Source organism: Pseudochaenichthys georgianus, chromosome 22 (assembly GCF_902827115.2).
Source record: "Pseudochaenichthys georgianus chromosome 22, fPseGeo1.2, whole genome shotgun sequence".
In the NCBI taxonomy this organism is placed as follows: domain Eukaryota; kingdom Metazoa; phylum Chordata; class Actinopteri; order Perciformes; family Channichthyidae; genus Pseudochaenichthys; species Pseudochaenichthys georgianus.
This window is the reverse complement of record NC_047524.1, coordinates 8,493,549-8,515,166: the sequence shown is the minus strand read 5'-3', so window position 1 is coordinate 8,515,166 and position 21,618 is coordinate 8,493,549. Positions and strand designations below refer to the sequence as shown.

The 21,618-nt window shown below is 40.5% G+C and overlaps 3 protein-coding genes and 1 long non-coding RNA gene across 5 annotated transcripts; 2 read left to right on the top strand and 2 right to left on the bottom strand.

The window, feature by feature from the left end:
* The first annotated feature begins 2,856 nt into the window (after positions 1 to 2,856).
* LOC139436039 (uncharacterized) lies at positions 2,857 to 4,141 on the top strand. The gene is made up of 2 exons (XR_011645238.1): positions 2,857 to 2,938; positions 3,256 to 4,141. It is a non-coding gene; the product is annotated as an uncharacterized lncRNA (long non-coding RNA).
* LOC139436037 (uncharacterized) lies at positions 2,937 to 6,725 on the bottom strand. The gene is made up of 2 exons (XM_071207187.1): positions 5,551 to 6,725; positions 2,937 to 3,600 (listed from the first exon to the last, which is right to left on the bottom strand). The coding sequence occupies exons 1-2, from the start codon at positions 5,862 to 5,864 to the stop codon at positions 3,210 to 3,212; spliced, it is 705 nt and encodes a 234-aa protein (XP_071063288.1). The 5' UTR covers positions 5,865 to 6,725; the 3' UTR covers positions 2,937 to 3,209.
* Positions 6,726 to 6,736: 11 nt separating this feature from the next.
* LOC139436038 (THAP domain-containing protein 5-like) lies at positions 6,737 to 10,191 on the bottom strand. Of its 2 annotated transcripts, none has more exons than XR_011645237.1 (4): positions 10,042 to 10,184; positions 8,432 to 8,564; positions 7,532 to 7,618; positions 6,737 to 7,167 (listed from the first exon to the last, which is right to left on the bottom strand). XR_011645237.1 is itself a non-coding variant. In XM_071207188.1 (4 exons), coding segments are annotated over exons 1-4 (249 nt in total). In that variant the 5' UTR covers positions 10,044 to 10,191; the 3' UTR covers positions 6,737 to 7,158. The 2 variants fall into 2 exon arrangements, 1 of the variants encoding a protein (XP_071063289.1); XM_071207188.1 differs by having other exon boundaries at positions 7,514 to 7,618; positions 10,042 to 10,191.
* Positions 10,192 to 10,709: 518 nt separating this feature from the next.
* Positions 10,710 to 19,992, top strand: LOC117467663 (inositol-3-phosphate synthase 1-A-like). The gene is made up of 11 exons (XM_034111459.2): positions 10,710 to 10,883; positions 12,236 to 12,360; positions 12,452 to 12,613; positions 13,464 to 13,593; positions 13,917 to 14,110; positions 15,797 to 15,946; positions 16,563 to 16,778; positions 17,510 to 17,674; positions 17,759 to 17,872; positions 18,591 to 18,808; positions 19,064 to 19,992. Exons 2-11 carry the CDS (start codon positions 12,247 to 12,249, stop codon positions 19,257 to 19,259), a joined length of 1,659 nt encoding a protein of 552 aa, XP_033967350.1. The 5' UTR covers positions 10,710 to 10,883; positions 12,236 to 12,246; the 3' UTR covers positions 19,260 to 19,992.
* The last annotated feature ends 1,626 nt before the right edge of the window (positions 19,993 to 21,618 follow it).

The following is a 21,618-nucleotide window of genomic DNA, read 5'->3' as shown; positions in this document are numbered from 1 at the left end:
AGAGACACCTAGATTAACATCAGAGGCTTATAACACACCGGTGTGAAATCACACCTGCCTGTTCTAACACTTCAACCCTCACATCAAAGGACAAACATCAAAGGCTAATTAGATTAGACAACAAAGGGCTCTGAGGGGCCAGGGGCCAGACAGTCTCACGCATAACTTCAAAGAGACTGCCTTAATCAACACCTAGATTAACATCAGAGGCTTATAACACACCGGTGTGAAATCACACCTACCTGTTATAACACCTCAACCCCTCACATCAAAGGATTAGATTACAAAGGGGTGTGAGGGCACAGGGGCCAGACAGCATAACTTCAAAGAGACTGCCTTAATCAACACATCAAAGGATTAGACAAAAAAGGTGCTACACAGGGGGGCATTTCACACCGATGTGTGATGACACCTCACCCCTCACTTAGCTCATTTACATAATTGTACCCCTCATATCAAAGGATCTCGAACAAAGGGAGGCGGGACTTAGCTCATTTGCATAATTGGGGGCGGGTCCATCTGTCACTTTTCATGCATACTAATGTGATTGAAACAGGATGATTATTACTAATAATATATTTGGCAGTTTGGAGTAAGTCTGTAGATTTGTCTGTGTGTGTATGTTTCATGTATAGGCCTCTCACTAGGGATGCTCCGATCGCCAAATTCGGGGCCGATCACCGATTGCCGGAATCAGTATCGGCCGATACCGATCGCCGATCCGATCGAGTGGGCGGGGCCTAAATGGAAGATTTAAACATCACTTTAAATCTTCCATTTAAAGTGATGTTTAAAACTCAGTTAATGGGGCTCATTCACTGGAGCTTCCACAAACAACAATCAACTTAATTATTACATTCAAATTATGTACATTATTCAAGTTTACATTCACTTTGGATAATAACACGGGAGAAATTAGCGGAAGCGCTCTCTTTTCCTCTCTCCTTCTCTCTCTCCCCCTCTCTCCCTCTCCTGACAGCCTGTCAGTATCTCATGCAGCTCACTGATCCAGTAATGAGTGACCCGACAATGAAGAATACATATATTTATAATAACTAGTTTAGCTTGTTCCAGAGGTAGATAAAATAGCTAAGTGTGTTAGGTCTAACTCTTACGGTACGTCCACACAGCAGCTTTTCAAAAATCTTGAAAATCTTGGAGCTGGGCGTGACTGAAAGCTTGGGGATTTTTTGCAAGCAACGCGACCAACAACCAATGACATGAATCTCCCGCCCCTGACATACAAAGCAAAAAACCCCGGGGATTTTATGCGAGCAATATATATATATATATATAAACTCCCCAAACAGGCGAAAACCTACCAGTTTCACCCACTTTCTCTGCCACCTCCCTCCATGCCTGATTCCTCCGGTTTGTATCCCATTAATAGTTCTGGTCGTAAAGAACCGGGTGATTTGCTACCGTAATTTCTCATTTGGAATATGAGGAAATTAACTTCGGTCTGTGTGTGTTTCGCTGCGCTTACCGGTCAGGCGGGCGGAGCTGCAGAATTTCTGCTTCACACACGTTGCATACCACTATTTTACTGTCTTTTTCGGACACCTTAAAATAATGCCAGACCGGTGAAGCCATTTTGGCGAGCTTGTTTTGCCGCACACAGAGAAAAGTGTCATGTATTTTACGTCATGCGATCGGCTCTCGCGATCGGCTCTCGCGATCGGCATGTTTAGAGAGCACCGATCGATCGGTAGAGAGTGAGTATCGGCCGATCTCGATCGGTGACCGATCGATCGGAGCATCCCTACCTCTCACGATAATTAATTTTGTTGGATACATTTTCCCGGAAATTATTGCGATAAACACCGTCGGCACCATAAATATTGTCGGCACCGTTGTATGACCATTTTAGACCACTGACTTAATGATAATATATAATAATAATTCAAGTTCATCCTTTCAAACTGCTAGTCACATCCTCATGTAAATGGAAATTTATCGAGTTCATTTTTATTTATCGTACGATAAGTCAATGAATTGCTTATCGCGACAGGCACACAATAAAACAGTGGAATCAAACATGTGTTTGACTTTCATTAGTGAATGAAACTGTGTGCCCTTTATAGTCTGTGTCCAATATTGTGTATTTGTATATATTGTATATATATCCTATATATATGCTAAGGTCCCGCTACTGAGACGATAGCAGTCATTTAGTGCGCATATGTGTAATTAAATATCAAAATCCCACTCCAGCCATGAACCCAAATTTGGCAACCCTGCAGAATCATGAAAACCTGTTGGTAGAGTCAGGCACATGAGTCCGTTTGAGTGTGTGCGCCGGTGTCTGAACCATAGACTGTATATATAAATGGACGTAGGGTCCGTGACGTCACCCATAGGATTCTGCAGAGTTGCCGTGAAGCCCTTAGTAGGCGGAGTCGGCCACTAACGGCTCGACAGCGACGTCAGAGTCTAACTCCCGCCTTCTCCCGCCTGCTCCAAATAAGGGCAAAGAGGCGGTGCTGAGGCGGGACAGGGCGGGACCTGCTGCCACCGAGCGTGACGTTCCAGACCTAGCTCAGGCTAAGAAGCTAAGCTAACATGCTCTATTCAGTATTAAGCTAACAACCTATGCTAACAACCCAGCTTGAGGTCACTGCTCCTCGTTCCCGGCATATTCTGAAGGTAAGATACCCTGTAACTTTACAAAACTTGTTCTTTTGATTTAAATGTTCTTGAACCTACACTATACAATTGTTTTTTAAGTGCTTCACCGTTTTTCAAATATAAATGTCATTTGTAACTAAACTTTGTAAACTAGCAGAGATATGGCCAGTCTTGCGTGAATTAAATGTGATTAATGAAATATGACTGTAGAAAAAGAAAGGTGCTTTTATATTGATTAAACCATTTTTATTTATTTCAGCATTAAGAAAAATGAAGATGGCAACCTCCTCCACGCCAAACTGCACAACCTGTAAGTTGATGGTCCTGGCTTACTTTACATGACTTCAGATGGTTGACATTACACACAAACATACTATACATATACATGTGTGCACAATTGTAGATAAACAGCACACAGTATATAAATATATATATATATATAAACTGTGTGCTGTTAATCTGTTTTTTGAGGTTTTGCTCTCTTGTTACTTTTAACCATACAGGTGTGATTTCATAGTTATTTTGCATGTTATTGTCAAAGGAACAAAATGAGAAACCCTTTATAATTTGTTTGATATTCCTCATGATCTGAAGCATTTGTTACTCTCATTTATTTTCCTCCCATAGTGACTGTATGGATAATCGGAGACAGCTATGTCCGGCATGGAGCCCAGAGAGCTACAGAGACCATCGGCAGCAACCTTGGCCTCGACCTGAGGGTGTACTGGTTCGGTTGGGGTGGACTGCGCTGGAGAGGTGTCCTCCCTTTCTTTTCCTACTCCCTGCGAGGAAGAGCAGTCCCGGATGTCCTCCTCATCCACTGTGGCGGCAATGACTTGGGGGATGTGCCCAGTGTTCAGTTGCTGAACCAGATGAAGGAGGACCTGCACCAGCTTCACCATCGGCACCCTGGCATGAAGATCATGCTCTCCCAGATGAACCAGAGGCGCCGGAGGAGGGCTGGTGCAAATCCTGTCAAAATGGACAAGGCCCGGAAGTTTGTTAATAGTGTTATGGCTACTTTTGTTCATAGCCTAAATGGTGCCATTGTTGACCACTCCAACATTAGACATGACAGTCCTGGGCTGTTTTTGCGAGATGGAGTTAATTTCACCCCTTGGGGAAATGATATGTTTTGTAAAGTCACTAGCCAATTGCCTGAAAGACCACCTCCAAAGACTGTGAACTGCTAAAATGTCAGTATCACTGTTTTTGGATTTGGCCTTTAGAGTATGTATTCTAAGGCCCTTGCTAAGCCCAGACTGTCATGGCTAATGTTGAGTTAGATATTACATCTGTAGCCATAACACTGTTAACATGGCTGCTCTTCCTCTTCCCCACATCCCACCCCCCCCTCTTCCCCCAATGGACTCTGCAGCTCTCCAGGCCCATGCTGGGCATGGCTGTCTGTCAAACCTTTTATTTTGTATTTGTTATGATGTTTTTTGTTATTTTATTTGTTAAAATAATTATGTATTTATGTAAATATTGAAAATAAATTACATTCATATTTTCACTTCTTTTGTCTACTGCTTACTGAAAATGTTAGCTATCACATCCAAATGGGACTATCAAATGAAAGGATAAGCTTACCATACAATACAGAAAACATTACACATTAAGGCTCAAATCTTTTCCCAAGCCGGAGCAGTCTGAAAAGAGTCCCAAGTTTAAAAACACAAAATCTTGACAATGAATACTACACTGTCATTTGTCAGTGACAATGCAAACAACAGGAAGGTCTCCCCTAGTCCCATGTATGTTGGCATCAAATATGTCATAAGCATACCATAGAATGTAATTATGAAGTGCAATACCCACAATCCCTACAGGGTCGTACCGTCACAGAAGATAATACCTTTTAGAGAATTTCTAAATTGTTCAGTATGCAGATAAATATTTGTTTTACAATAGAACATTTTTTCTCTATAAATGTTCCCACATGTTGTGAGCATCTACTTTAAATCTTTTGTCAACAAATAAAAAACATCTTAATTTCCTTTAGGACAACATTTTGTTCATAACACCACTACATTAACAATAAGCATAGGAAAATGATAACTGTCAACATTTAAGATTGTGCTTTTACTCTTTATTTAATCAGATCTATTTACATTGAAAATGTGATAAATACACAAGTCACATTGAAAGTTACATCTTGCATTTTATGAAAAGTAAAGGTTTCGAATCATTGTATGACTTAAAGGGATAGTGGAAATCCGCGAATTTTGGGTTTAACTTATGTATTTTTATTAAAAATAAGCATAATAAACCATTTTTTTTAATTTCATGCGCCTAGTTTCATTTTATTTTCAATTTTACTGCTCCCGACCACGCCCTCTCAATGAAACGAAATACTTCGGGAATCTTCGGGTGATGACGAAAACAAAGGAAGACGGGCACAAACATTGGACGAGGCACGAGTATTTTATTATGTTTTCTGGCTGATTTAATGCATCATTAGCCTGTACCATTGTGTACAACGCCATTTATTGCCTGTCGATTAGGCGACCGGAGGCCTCGTCATCCGATAATCCGGTACACAGTGTCGAATGTGTACACTACAGTCATCATATAGACATGATAGACTAACAGTACTGTGAGTACAGCCTACACTTGACAGGCAGCCTGGCTAGCCTAGGATTAGGACCATACTACGTCAAAAGACCGATTGGCTCTAGCTGTATATCATGCTAGTATACAATTCATTTAAATGTATTCATGTAATTAATGCCCATAAGGCTGTTACATATACAATAATAAATGTGACAAGATAATTTATGTGAACCTGACCCTGGTATGTTATGAAATGTACCCTACATGCAGTCATCCTCGGGCATAGCCATAGGCCTACAGTGCATGCATGCCAACTTTTGCAATATATAATATAGCGCCTAGCGTGAGCTATGCTTAGGGACCTACCAGTCAAGATTATTTGTGCGTAGGGGTGCATCATCTGGCGCCTGGTCCTGGTCATCCTCGCCATTGCCCATGCCGTGAACTAACTCCATCACCTCGGGCTCGAACAAATAAGGACGTAATGGTCCATCGTCTGGCTCAATATTCTCACCATCGTCGCTTACTGAACCGGATTCAGATTCAGTTCCTAAAACTACATTTTCGCAGGAAAGCCGAGAGGATGTTTCTGACTCGCTATCATCACTGGATAGCTCGTACAATCCTTCTTCTTTGTCTGGTATATTTGCCCTTCCACGTTCATTCTGCATAGACGCCATGGTTTGTTATTGTTTCGTCTTCCTGAGTTTTCCTCACTTCCGGTTTGGCTGACTCGATCATTTCGTTTCTAAAAAAGTTCGGGGAAGCTGCAATAAAGTGCTTCTAACATGCGTAAGGCAATTATTATATTTTTTTAATCAGGTGTGATTGTTTTGGTACGTAATTATGCTTGTATATTGTGAGGGAAATATTTTGTTGTGTGTTTGTACCAAAAAGCATTTTGTGTTTCACATAGGTCTGCCATAACTTAGAGCAGGGGGTTAAAGGTTAAAGGGTTAAAGGTTCCGCTTTCCTGTTGGGGGACTGTGACTAACTGCCAGAGGACTTTAACAGACTGTCTTTGTCTCTGAATCCAGGTTCTTGTGATTATCGATCAGAAGACGCGCGAAATAGAGGCTCCTCCTTGATTATCTGTGTAGATTTGCGCTGTGTTTCTGTGTAATCTTCAGTGTTGGCTGGGGAATCACATGATGAAGTCGTGTGAGAACCCTGCCAATGCTCCCGGCCGTGGCTCTCAATAAACTCAGGTGTTTGATATAAAGCGGACTTCAGCCTCCATTCCTTCCATCTACATTGCTGAAAAGAAAATCTCTCTCACATATATAAGTTAAAACGAAACTATTTGGGGTTCAATTTCCACTATCCCTTTAAGTACACTACAAAATAAATTAAAGATGTGCAACAACTGTATCAGTAATTAAAATGATATAACTTATGCACAGGCTTGGGAGGGCTACATGCCAAAAACACAACCAGTAACTTCATGTGAGTATCAAGATATAAAAGTAATGTAACCTGATAACTTTCTTTTTGTTTTGGATTACTTCAATATCAAATGTAATGCAAATAAACACAGGAGAGAAGAAATATGAATATGATTTTTTTACTTAAAATGTATAATATAATACCATAAAGCAGATTCAGGCAGTAGGTGTAGAGATTCACAATTAAAGTATTATCCTCCAGAACAGTACGGCTTCAGAGAAGAGATACCATTTGATCATTTTACAACAACCACTATCTGCTCTTTTTAGGTTTTGAATAAGATTGTAATCCTGAGTTTCCCTATTATTAAAAAAAGTAAAACTAATCCGATTACATCTCTTCCTATGTAACTAAGGATTACACTTTCATTTTTTTCTATACGATCTTGATTCGTGTTCGATGTAATCCATTACTATCAAAGCCAATACAAGTCATAACTTTTGGAAAATTGTCTCAAGTTATAAATGATGCCTTCAATCTCTTTCACGTGGAGAAGACATCCCATTGGCCGAGGCGTTGCAACTTCCCTCAAGCGTCCTACATGAAAGAAAGATCACATGTTAGAAATGTGTGCACAAACTATTCAGTATGACCCGTCTTAGTTTAAAGCCCAAGTGTAAGAGTGAACAGAGGCGGAGTCTGTCTGTTTTCCAATTTGTTTTGTTTGTTGGCTGCTGCTACCCAAACCAACATCCTCCTCACAAGCATTGACTGTTGGAATGTCATTATGCTCCACATGTGGAACAACAAAGGCTTCTTCAGGCATGCCTTGTATCATAATGATATTGCTCTGATCAGCAGCAAGACTGTTTTCACCACTACCATGGTCTACATCTGCAACCTCCTCATTGCTATTAACAGTCGAACTAGGAGTGTCACTTACCTCGTCATTGTTACTCACCCTGCTTTTCCTTCCAGGCTGTTGTTCTTTGCCATTGGTGAAATAGAAAATGGTGGGCACTGCAGTGTTTTTCAGGCATCTCCTTCCCTAATAAAAATAATAAACAAAAACACATAAAATAACTTTTTGAGGTCTGTAGATATTCAACTTTCTTTTGAATAATGTTGTTTTAAATGTAAGAGTGCATTATAAAAGACAATAGAGGGCCAACATGTTAACTATGCAGTTAATCTATTCAACAATTACGTGTTTCCAAGATTCAGATTCAAAGGATTTATGTCATAGCACATAGGCTACAGTGTGGGAATGGCAATGAAAATCATCTGTCCCGAGCTCCTCCAACAATGCAACAGTTATATAAGACATAAAACAATAAAAGAAATTCAAAATTAAGAATAATAAATGAGTGCAGGCAGAAATCTATATACACGTAAATATAATAAGACATATGCAAGAACAGAATGTAAAGATAAATATTGTATAGTAAAATTAAATTAAATCATTTTTACAGTGATAGCTGTTAAGATAAATAAGTTATAAGATGACAACAGATGAATGAATGTTGCTATTAAAATAATGTAAAAAAAAGGTAATATAATTCATCTGTTTTTAACATAGAGTATGTGGGGGGAAATGGCAATTCTCTATCTATGATAAAGAGTCTTTGCATAAATTGAAGAGAAATGTGATGGTTTGCAAACAAATCGATTTCTATTTTTCTTTACTTAACTGGCAAAATCTTAATTTGGCCTTTAATAAAAAGAACATTACTCATCACTGATGTGCAAGCTGTGCCATAACAATTATTTAGCATTGTATAATGTATAACATGTATTTAATTAGTAACAACAATTTACACTCACAAATGGAACCAAGTTATTTTTAAAAAAGGATCTGTACCCATGAGTCCGTGCTGAAGGGATGACTCTCAAAGTGTGCACTGCACAGGCGAGAAGAAACGTTGGGGGTCCATGTATTCCTCCGGATGTTCAGCACCCACTGGTCCAGCCTGTCTGGATCACCGAAAGGAAACCTTTATTCAAAAATACATGAAAACCGACCCAAAGACAACAGGAGGGTTAATGCCATATTCACTTAGTAACGCATGAACAACTTTTACAAATATTTCTATATAGTCTGTGTTGGTAAATGTAATCTAGGTTGCACATTTCCTGCTGAAATACATGCATGGGCCTACCAAGTTACTGCGTGGCACTTTGGTTTTGATAAAACAGTGTAGTTCCACTATATAAACGTTACATTCATAATCAAACGAGATAATATGCAAGATAAATAGCTATTTGTTGTTATTCTTAATGCTTGTCATTCACACGTTAATAAAATAAAATAAGTACCGATACATAGCAGAACAATTGTGGCGATGTTCAGCTTAATAAGCCTTGTTCAACATCATTTCTTTAGCTAATACTATAGCGGTCTGCAGGCGAACCAAGTCCGCGTTTCGCTGCATTCCTTGATCTCCAGTTATAACGCCGGGCTCCGCCGCTGGCCGAAGCTAACGGAGCCGCAAAGGGCTAGCTACGGCTCCGGTTAGCTTCGGCGGCGGACTCCGGCGGCCACCACTGGGATAATTGGGTCCCCTTTTAACATTTGCTCCCATTTAGCATTATGGGCGTCATAGCCATAGACTATAAAAGTCTTACCCAAGGCTGAATCATAAACTAAACTGTATATATATATATATACACATGCATAAAGGGTTACGTCCTTAGCTAGCTACATAACAAGCTAAGCTAACAAGCACACAAACACCTGCTAACGGGGTTAACATGTATCATATTATCATTTTACTCACCGAAAAAAGCTGTGAGTAGACTTCTTGGAAGTTCTGTTAGTACATTCAAGCGCACAGCACGACATCTTAATTGTCTGGTATATCACCACGAACACGGCTAAAGCTAAAGGGTCAAGTACAGTACTATGACTAACTAACGTTGTAGCCTCTATGGTTGTAGCCTAGCAGAGTGGACAAGTTGCTGTTAGCTGACAGTGAGGCACGTATCTGTCAATCAAAGTGACCACGCCCTAATGTATGCACAAACTTTAAGACCTAATATAAATAAAAGGGTCGCGTTACAAAACAATTCACTCACAGATCCATAATCATGAAGGTGGAATCTAACTATATCGATAATAAAATGTATGGAGCCAGGGAGAGAAACATGTTTTTTTCCGCTGTAAAGTTGGGCATTTTAACATGGGGGTCTATGGAAATTGCTCCTTTCTGCAGCCATCGCCTATCGGCCAATATATGAACTGCAGTGTGTGGCACTTCCGTATTGGCTTCCCGGCTCTTCCCCAGAGTTTGCCGCTTGGTCTGAACGCTCAATCCCTGCTAGCTATGTAGCTAACTGTTAGGCTACTTAGCTTGCATTGTTATGGATCTAAAGGTAGCACAAGCTAACTTTCATAGCACAGCTTTACTTCTCACTTAACACAATAAAGAAACAGACCGTATAGCACAAACAACACAAATGATCAATACTTACATATATTTTCACTCGTAGTATTATAATAATTGAAATGCTGGTTCTTCTGGGAGTCTTCTGTCCACGCTCAGCTAGCTACCGCACCGCAGCTGCCTGCACTGTACAATCGCTGGAGGACTGGGCTGTCACTCAAAAACTGAGTAGCCAATGGGGACGCACCCCTGAAAGTCCCGCCCACCTGGGGGGTTTGTGTCAGAATCTCAAACTGCAGAGCTGCAGGGAGAGCAAAAGTCTGATCATTGAGAAAGAAGAAACAAGAACTGCAAACAAAAACCTATGTTAAAACAAAGAAAAAATACTTATAGTTTACATGATTACACAAATGATTTGTTTGCAATTTATAGTTTTATTTTTGAAATTTATTTTATTTTGCTTGACTCAGTTTTTCCCCCTTTTAAACTCATAGTTTTGCTTTATTCTGAGAAAGTGTTGCTTTATCTTTATGATACAAAACTAATCCCATAGAACAACCCCAATCTGCAATCAATGAATATAAACTCTTAATCGTTTTTTCCAGTTTTCAGAGTCTCAGGAATGTGACATGTTCTTAAATCCCGCCCAAAGTCTCTCTCAACGTGATCATACATTGGCTGTTTCGCTCCAGCGTTTCAAACCACGTGCTGCATGGAGCCCTCTGATTGGCCGGATCCCTGAACACGTCTGAGCAGTGCAGTTTAAAGAGAGAATAATCCTATGTGCGTAGTGAGACAAGCAGTAGGCTACCTGGCAATTTCTTTTTGAGGAAAAGGACTGGACATTTCCTGCAAGCGACACACACACTAGCACCTGCTTCATTTAAACAAAGATATTTACAGTCATTTTTAAACTCCAAGAGGAAGAAGGTGGGTGTTTTTCCGGGTTTAGTTTCTGTTCAAATTAGCAAGTCATTCATTTGATATCTGTTTCTTCAGAGTAAATTGACAGAAATAGTACTAGGTGGTTTTACAGTAATTGCTTAGAAAATCTATTCCGTTTTGTGATTAAGGGATGCGGGACAGAGTAGAGGCAACCAACGATGCTCTGTGATTTTAGGTGACGCATTTACGAGTGGCGTACAAGTATAAGGACTTCCGGTCCCTTTGTGGGCTCGGTTTTAAGTATTTATGTTTTACAAAAGTAATGGATTAAGTTTAATTACTATAACTAACACGTTGTTTCATTAGATGTTGCCTTAATATTTTGACATAGTTGTACAAAATAAATGAAGTGCTGCGTTGCCAGATCACTGGTGAGTCCGTTTCTGAGACTGATACCTTTGTTTAAAATGACGTACTTTTCGTGAAAACGTAATCGTATATAAAATGTACATTTTTTGTGTGTGTGGTCGTGTTCGAAGGGTAATTGGCTTGTGGCCTGGGTACTTTGTTGTCTGTAAAGATAAATAATTTGTCATAATCTGATATAATCTGTAACCGACTCAGAACTGCTTCAGGTCTCCTGAAGAGGCGTGGTCCGGGGCAGTAATTGAAAGTTATTCACGGGGTTGCCAGTTTATGGCTGAGTGCGACACATAGCGTGGGGCAGTCCAGTTAACTGCAGGAAACTCACTACTTACTTTTCAACTGCATGTAAACTATTTCCAATTTATTTTGTATTACCTACCAATAAGAATATTTACGTGTGATTATGATATCATTCATTGATATGTAATAACTGGAGTAGATTTAATATTAAATCATGTGTTTTTAATTTTTGTATTTGACTTGTTGGGTTGCACTGTTGTATGAAATGTGAAACATGCATACTTTGCATGGATTTATTATGAGTAATCTGGAAACAGTCTTGCTTCTTCAGCCAACTGCATACATCTTCATGTTGCTATGGCAACAAGGGCCAAACTGTATTAGCATATTTTAGTTTAGCTTTATCTGAAAAACAATAAAAGCCAGCTGCTGCTGCTGCAAGTCAGTGACAACAACACTTAACTATAGTGCCACTGCCTCTTGTTTGCTCTATCCAAAAATAATATTGATTAAAACCTTGAAATTGGCCATCAATGATTCCTATACTGTAATGTTTGTCCATCTAATTTGGAAATGTATACATAGGCCTACCTGTAAACTGTGGCAAGATACATTTTAGATTCATCTTAAATATTACAATTTATTGTATTATGGTATTGCAAACCGATTTTAAATATTTCCAGATACAGAGGAAGACATTAAACACGTTATCTTTGTTTCTCTTTTTCCAGATTCTGCGGCCATGTCTTTCAACATTGATGTCAACAGCCCTAATGTGAGGTACACAGATACACACATTGAGTCCGAGTATGAGTACCAGACCTCATCCGTTCACAAAGAGGGGAACAGAGTCACAGTAAGTGGACCTTTCTGACAACCTGAGACATGCATCAGTGTTTGGCATCTGTACAGTGTCCTTGTAAAGTTTTCTCTTTATTGGGAAACAGGTGACTCCCCGCACCACCAAGATGACCTTCCGCACAGACAGACGTGTGCCCAAGCTGGGTGTGATGCTAGTGGGATGGGGAGGGAACAACGGGACCACAGTGACTGCAGCCGTGCTGGCCAACAAGCTGGGTCTCACCTGGAGAACCAAGATGGGAATGAAGGTTAGATGAGTTACAAAAATACACCTGTATACATACAAATAGGGAAAAGTGTGGGGAAACCAGTGGCACAGACTTAAGATGTGTTGTATTTGAGATGGTTACTCCACATTAAACAGGATTATTCTGCATCCTTAAAAGTCTTCTCCCAAAATATTCTCTCACAACTCCTAAAAAAAGAATAATTACAAAATGCATCTCTTATAACGTCACACAGATCTAGATATTGGACAAATGTGCATACAATTTTTTTCTTAACTTCGCTAATGGTGATGCCTTAAATCTGATGAACCTTAACTGAAGAAACCCTGTAAAACCACTTAACTTTAACAGTTACACACCTAACTTTGATTATGTAACCATACTGTACAGAAAGGAATGCAAACCAGTTGCTGACTGCTTGAAAAATAGTAATCTCTTGTATAAAGCTTACATTTGTAGTGTTGCAGCTACATCATGAAACACTGCAATTATTCTTCTTTCAACAAAAACGTCTAGATTGTGAATGAAATCTTTATAACCAGACTATTATGTGATGTGAGAAACCGTTGACTGCCAGTAAGAAGCTAATGGAGAAACTTTTGTCCTATTTTATAAATATGTCCCCCGATACAGTGGTACGGACTCATTATAAGCTGGTTATGCTGACATGCTCAATAGTGTTAAGGGCTTAACTGAGTCTGGGCTCAGGGATTTCCCTTATATGGGCATACATTGTTGCCTTTATGAGCTTGTTCCTCTGGTTCATTGGATTTAATACACTTATAAAACCTTAAACCCATTTAAATAAAAAAAAGTCCTTAAAGGGAATTTAACCAGTGTCTTTATCTCCTTTATCTCTCACATTCTTCAGAAAGCAAACTACTTCGGCTCCCTCCTGCAGGCGTCTACTGTTTGTCTGGGATCAGGGCCAGAGGGCGAGGTCAACGTGCCCCTCCGTGACCTCCTACCCATGGTGCACCCTAATGATATAGTCTTTGACGGTACGGACAATTACTGATATTCTGCTCAAGGTTTAAGATCTGCTACACAACTTGAGAGTGAGGTAACTGCAGTGTTAACAGCAGGGATTTCTGGTCTCAGGGCAGCTTCATGGAGAGCCTCTCCATGAGGTAAAGATGGTCAGAGGTGTCCTTAACTGCAATCTAGTCTGTTACTTCATAAGGGAATAGCTTTAACAGGGTAAGCTATAGAGCTTCTGTAGACTTTTATAGGATCAAAGTAATGACTCTCCTAAGTCAGCCCTTTTAGATCTGAAGGAATTCAGTGGTTCTTTCTTAACTTGGAAGTGGGTTTGTGTTTTTAGGCTGGGATATTTCCTCAATGGATCTTGGCAGTGCGATGGAGAGAGCTCAGGTGTTCGACTGGTCATTGCAAGAGCAGCTGAAACCTCACATGAGCGGCCTGATACCCAGACCCTCCATCTACTTCCCTGATTTCATCGCGGCAAACCAGGAGGATCGTGCCGACAACGTCCTCACTGGGAGCATGGCGGAGCAGGTAACCCTCGGTCTGTTACACCAGCAGGTTTAAGGGTGCTTTCAAACCTATGGTCCTGTTCATTTAGTCCAGACTAAGGGGAAAATAAAACATTGTTGCACTATAGCTCTTGGCTGGTTCATGTTCACATTGACAGACATTTATGCAGCTCTTTAAAGCTTCTGATTTGTATATTAATGTTCTTTGGTGTCACAAGGAATAACCAAGAAGTAACTGATTATAAGCATTAGTCGTTTTGCAGTCTAATAATACTATTATCAGGCAGAAGCGAGGCTCTAGGCTACAAAAGCTGCACATGAGGCATACAGTAATGAATGGGGGCTGATTACTGTTAGATTGTGTCAAACACTTCTTAATGGAGTTAATGGACTGATCAAATACATGGAGTCGGATACATGCACAGCAGTTTTAACAGCTTTTGACCTATTAATCAAGGGAAATACCCCTGCTGACGCGCTTAAGTGTTGATATGCATGAATAGGTTATATTATTCCTTATACAGATGCATCATAAGATCACTTCCTAATTAGATTTTATGATCAGTAGATGGATTTAGTTTTTAAGCTTTTGAAATGTTGCCGAAATCACACGTCTGCTTTCCTTAAAGGGCCCATGTCATGCTTTTCCGGTTATTACCCGTCCCCTTGTGTGTTATGAAGGTTTTTATGCATGTAAACGGTCTGCAGAGTCAAAAACCCTCAAAGTACACTCTGGAGCGAGTAAAACTCTAACACAGTCTATGCTGCCCCAAAAACGCCTCGTTGGAGATTTCTCATGTTCCATTGTTTACTTCCTGGGTGCTGTGACATGTGAATACTCAGAGGCCACACCCTCTGCCAGCATTTCACGTAACAAAGCTTCACAAACCTTTCAGCGATTCATGCCGGATATGTAGCGCGTAGGGCACTGAAGAACGATGCTGTTCCTGCTTTGTTTGGACCAGCGGGAGATTCGGGTACACAACCTGTAAGTATTCATTGTTGTTTGTGTATTTATGATGTTTAAAACAAACAAGGTATCTACCACGACAGTTTAAATGGGTAAACGTTTTTCGGGCTGCTAAGTTGGGATTGCAGAGAAATGTTCTCCGCATGCTCAGAGCGTTATAAACCTTTTTCTTACTCAATATCAAGCCACACTTATTGTTTGTGTGTGCTCAGGATGAGTTTCGCTTGTTCTCGCTGTATCGCCGACCCGGAAGCCTGTCCGCTCCTCGCAGCAGATGCAGCAACGAGCCTCTCAACGTCCCGACCAATCAGAGCACACTGGGCAGGGAGGGGGGGGCAGGAGCTCCATCAAGCCGTTTAGGACAGAGTGAATACCGGTGAATACACATACGTTACAGAGATGCTGTGTGAGAAACCAATGTGAGTTTGGAAAATTGCACAGTATAAATCTATTTTAGTAGACTTCAACAATGGAATTATGATCAGTAGAAATGGCCATGACATGGCCCCTTTAACATCCTTTGGTTGGTTCCACAAATAAACTCCAATAGTCAGTTGTCCTGTCCACTCTAAGGTTTGAATGACAGCTTAACACCAGCCAAAATGAACCATACTAACCAATCAAACAGACCTGAGTTTGTTTAAACCAAACAGGTGAAATGTGTGAAAGCACTGTAAGTGTCTGGAGTCTCATTTTGTCATTTCACATTTAATGTCTTATCTGACCGTGTTTTTCTAGATGGAGCAGATCAGAGCTGACATCAGAGACTTCCGTCAGTCGAGTGGTGTGGACAAAGTCATTGTTCTGTGGACCGCCAACACCGAGCGCTTCTGTGATATCATACCTGGAGTCAATGACACTGCCAAGAACCTGCTTGCTGCCATCATGGTGAGAGCCGGAGCTGTGAACAGAATTTGGTCAGAAAACTTCCAAACGTATAGAATATATTCTAAAGTTGAAACTCTAAAGAGACAGATCCTTAAGTGTGTTACAGCAGAGATGTACTTAAATTGTCCTAGAAACCAACCTAAATTGTGATGGTGGCCAGTAGTATGAATTCAACTTTAATTTCCTCCTAATGCCGAGGACCAAACAGTAATCCTTCATCACATTTAGTGATTAATAAAGCTTAGAGGATGAGGAGATTAGCTCCCCTAACACTTCACTGTGGATTTGTAGATGAAATGCCAGAATGAGTCAGCTTTTCCTTTTTATATCAGATCAGGGGAAGGAAATTATGATTTGCTCCTCATGGATAAGTTTATTTTTTATCTCCCGTCTTCAGCATGCTTGTACTGCTGTCAGCAACGATAATAAACTATTTCACAGACTTGTGATCTTCAGCAAACAGCTCAATTTCAGATAGGCATGAAGGCAACAATAGAGTTGTGCCGCAAAGACGATGTGAGGAGAGTCTCGGGGGAAATGTACGCTGTGTGAGTCAAGCTGAGATTATACACTCGTTTACAGACATGATTTCATTGTCTTTTCTCTACATCATCAGACTGGAGCAGCGGTTTCTCCCTCCACTCTGTTTGCAGTTGCCAGCATACTGGAGGGTTGTGCCTACATCAACGGCTCCCCGCAGAACACCTTTGTACCAGGAGCAATAGAGCTGGCCGTGCAGAAAGGAGTGTTCATCGGAGGAGACGACTTCAAATCCGGTCAGACCAAGATCAAGTCAGTGCTGGTTGACTTCCTGGTCAGTTCAGGTATCAAGGTGAGATAGAAGGAAGGAGGATTAATGAAGTAACGATCTGATATCAACCAGATTGAGTTGCTACTAGTGGTTGTAACAATCACGAAAAACTATATAGGCTAAAATACGGGGGCTTATGATTTCAGAGATGTTTTTATATCCAAGAGGAAAAATTCAGAAACAAATATCATCTGGTTCAGATAGCTATATTTGTCCCATTAACCTCTCTATGTTTATGTGTAAAGGTTCATGTTTATTAAGGATCCCCATTAGCTTTTGCTCTTGACAAAAGCTCCTCTTCCTGGGGTCCGACACTTAAAACAATACAACAATAATAAAGGTATGGGGACAGCTACGTAGAATAAACCAATGCCACACACTGCAGCATTTATAGTTTTGGTTTGGTTACACACATGAAAACTCAGATATTTACAAGAAAATAGAGACGTATCAATTCAAGACACATACTTATACATTAAAGCACCGTGAACATATTTAAATCTAATCATTTGGAATAGAAATCGATTAACAACTTCAGTAAATCACTTAAATTCATCGAGCCCTAATTCACAATCATGCCTGCGATGGCTTTAAAATATATATCTATAATCTGGGTTCCTTTTTAGGACATAATGGGTCAAACAAAGAGGACGAACCCTAGGGGAGAGCTCCAGTTGACAGCTTGAAACTTTCACTACACTGTATTTCCTGAACAAAGACATTTTAATAAGTTCCTCTCCCCCCCTCGACAGCCGAAATCCATTGTCAGCTACAATCACCTCGGCAACAACGATGGGAAAAACCTGTCTGCTCCGGAGCAGTTCCGCTCCAAGGAGATCTCCAAGAGCAACGTGGTGGATGACATGGTGCAGTCCAACCCCATCCTGTACCAGCCGGGAGAGAAACCTGACCACTGTGTGAGTGACTCAGAAAGATAATGAGCTCCATGTCAAATCTGACTGAAGACAACACACTTGTTAACTGTCTCTGTGTTCTTTCAGGTGGTGATTAAGTATGTCCCTTACGTGGCAGACAGCAAGCGCGCCATGGATGAATACACTTCTGAAATAATGATGGGAGGGACCAATACCATCGCACTGCACAACACCTGCGAGGTCAGTGGCCGCTAAATCTGTTTCTGTAAAACATGAAAGTGAAAAATTGTAAAATATGGCATATCAGAGCAATTTCCAATGTGAGGGTTCAACTTGTAATTGCTTGCTCAACACAACGTTCAAAGCGTTTCTTCTTTATCTGACAGTGGTTATGGTGGCGGAGGCTCAGGAGTACTAGAGCTTACTGTTAATCCTTCTTAGCAAGTTTTTGGAGCTAATTTAAAGAGACATCTTCACGTCATTTACAAAGTTATTTCATGTTTCACTGGCCTACCTGCTTTAATCCGCCACCATTCCTTCGCGAAAACACCTACTCTGGTTGCATGGCTGTAAAACTGATCGACTATGCCAGGTTAACCACATTTTTATAGAGAACACAATGTGTTAAAAAAATGCTCCACATAAGTTGCTTGAAAATAACTGTACTTTCCTATCATATAAATGGTGAATTTTTTGTTAACTAGAACAACTAAAGTTGTCGAATCATGGTTTAAAAAACAGCCAAACGCTTGAAACAATGTGGTGTCATTTTATCTGCATCAGTGTAGTTGGCACCAATGCCAGTGTGTATGATATGAAAAGTTTTGATTTGGTGACTCCCAGTGGTAGTCTTAAAAAAGACACTGCTATAGTGTAGAATCGATGTCTTCAACTTCTCCGTTCCCCCTCGATTCCACCATTACTCATCTATCTTTCTTCTTGTCACTTTCTGCAACAGGACTCTCTGCTGGCCAGCCCGATCATCCTGGACCTGGTGATCCTGACGGAGCTCTGTGAGCGTATTGCTGTCAGACCCCAGGGGGAGGAGGACTTCCAGTCCTTCCACAGTGTCCTGGCCCTGCTCTCCTTCCTCTGCAAGGCCCCCCTGGTCCCATCAGGGACCCCGGTCATCAACGCATTCTTCCGCCAGAGGGCCAGCATAATAAACATCATGAGGTATGGACAGGGCTAGCTTTAATCTCCATAAAATGTTCTTTTCATTTTGTCAACAACGTCCTCTTTTCATTTTATTACATTATTGGTCAAGTTATATCATCATTGGGTTTTATCACATCCACAAAGGTTACGGTGTGATTACATTTTCAGGAGCTTATTCTATTGGGTGTTACAATGCTTATAAACAGGTGTGCTATTTATGCGTTTCATTCGGTGACAGAAGTTGATAACAGTCTCCCGCCTTGTCTTTTTCAGAGCGTGCCTGGGCCTTCCTCCCCAGAACCACATGCTGCTGGAGCACAAGCTGCAGAGGAACTTCCTGCCTCCACAAGCAGCCTACATCAACGGTCATGTGACTGCTTCAAAGAAAGTAGTCCTTACCAATGGTAACCATGTGCCGCTAACAAATGGCATCCATGCACAAGGCGGCGACGCAGACATTGCATTATGACTGCAAATATAACACTACAGCCCAACAAGGGAAACTTAACAACACTTAACTGTAAACTTGTTTCGTCTATCATTGCAAAAAACAATAACACTGGTTTTACAACATTCAAAGTAAACTTGACATTTATGTAGGATGCATTTAACAACATAGGTATTCAACAAGTTTTGGCCTATTAATAAAAAATGGCATGGTGCTGCAACATTTAAATATCATTAATTCAGTCGTCCTCTATAGCTGCTGAGCATCAACAGATGCATAGATGGAGTACACCTCAATAATCTCCACGTGGCGTAATAATATTCAAACCAAGCTATTTTGTTAAAAATATGTGTTTTTTTTAAGCAGAGTTAACCATGTACTCAATATTTTAATGAGTAAAAGCTTTTTATTTGCTTGGAAGTAGTTTTGTGTGTGCAACGCATATTTCATATCCAATTGTACAGTAACGTTCTTAGAAATGGGTTCATATGTTTAACAAACATGAAACTGATCGTGCAGCCATTTAAAAACACTTTATTGATAAATGATGTATTTGTTGTTTGATGATCGAAGGCCATCTTCCTAACTTACTGTATGTTTGTATGTATATCACGGCCATTACGTAGACATCCATATGTTTTGTTTAAAGATAGAGGATGAAAATATGGATGCTGTATTTACTGTTTTGGTTAGCAATAACCTGGGCTGTTATCATGTTCTATACAATAAACCTTAACATATTGCTTAAACTTAACATTTCTGAGGCATTAATTGTTGTGTTCTGTGTACCTTTCCCTTTATTGAGCCACATCTGAAGTTACATGTAACGAGCAATGGCGTTTGTTGCAATACCATATGAAAAAACATGGTAATGGTAAAAAAAGAATGGGTAAGAACAATGTCATCCATCTACTGTTTTAAAATGTTATTTGTTTACATCAGATATTCCTCAAACAGTTTCTCATTCAAACACAAAATTAAACTGTACACACATTAACTTCCACATATACCTTATCCTCAAAGAAATGTGTAACTAAAAAGTATTGGTTTGGTGCTTTATCTGGTACCACTTTACAATAAGACTACCCTTATAAAGGGTTTATAATTAGGTTATTACTTAGGTTGTAAACACTTTATTAATCATTAAGAACCATTTATAAGCCAGTTTTCATACATCAACACAGGCTCACTATTTGGCAAGATGACTAAGCCTTATATTGGCTACCTAGCTTACTTTGGCCCAATCCCAAACCACTCCCTCGACCCTACCCCTCCGTGATGGAGTGAACTCCGTCTGTAGTCACACTCGCAGCTCAACGAGGCTCCCTCCTGTCAGATGGAGGGAGTAAATACAGCAGCAAGCTTTGGGACGGCCTCCCCTCTCTCCGGCAGAAACAGGAAGTGCCGTAACTGTATGTAACAACGGTTTCAAATCAGCATCTCTTAGACAAAAAGTTTAAATTAATAACTCAAATAAAACTCCAAACATCTTTCATTGTGTTTCAAAGCTCTTTTAGTTTTAAACCTGATGTTTATAAGCTTCTTAGTTTTTGCAACGGTCTGTAAATATACACAACTTTATAATAAAATGCACACATTTACCTTTTTCTAGACTAAACACAGGTATGATCCTAAGTTAAAAACATATGAGGTTATCATGGGGTTGTTAACATCGCAATTTATCAGTGGATGTTTGCTGGAACTTCATGTAAACAGCGTGTTTCCTGACGGACACACACAGCGTGACTCCGGTCAGGTAGAGACCGGTCTCAAGTCAGCACCGCTGCAGACTCGCTGTTTGAGGGCTTGATAGCCCACTCCCCCTCCACACTCGTTGCTTTGGAACAGCCCTCTGCCGCGTTCACACTGCGGTACTTTTCCCACAAAGGTTCATGCGAACTTAGTTCATGATCGCGTTCACACCAAAAAGAGCGGTACTAAGGCTGCGGCCCCACGAGGACGAAAACGGCTAAACGCATAGGATTAACGCAAACGCAATCGCAAACGGCTTCCGTCCACATGCAATAATTATCCGGATAGTGTCTGCCCACACGAGACCGCTCCGTTTAGCTCCAACCGCTGGAGAAGCTGCAGTACATATGCAGGAGCCTCTACGTGGCGCTGTAACTTCCTCCACAAAAGCAGCGAAGAAGCATTGTTGTCATGGTTGCCCTTCTGTTTATTCTCCGCGGTGGGGGCCGAGGGAACCGGGCAGAGTTTTTCGCCAGTCAGCGTGTATTAAAGTTGAAATCTTCCGGACAAAATTATAAAAGTGCCGGTCAAAGGTCTTCTTTGTTATTTATTGAGCTTTAAAACAAATGAATAACGACTCTATATAATATAATGATAAAATACACGGAGCCTCTCTTTTTCCTCCCTC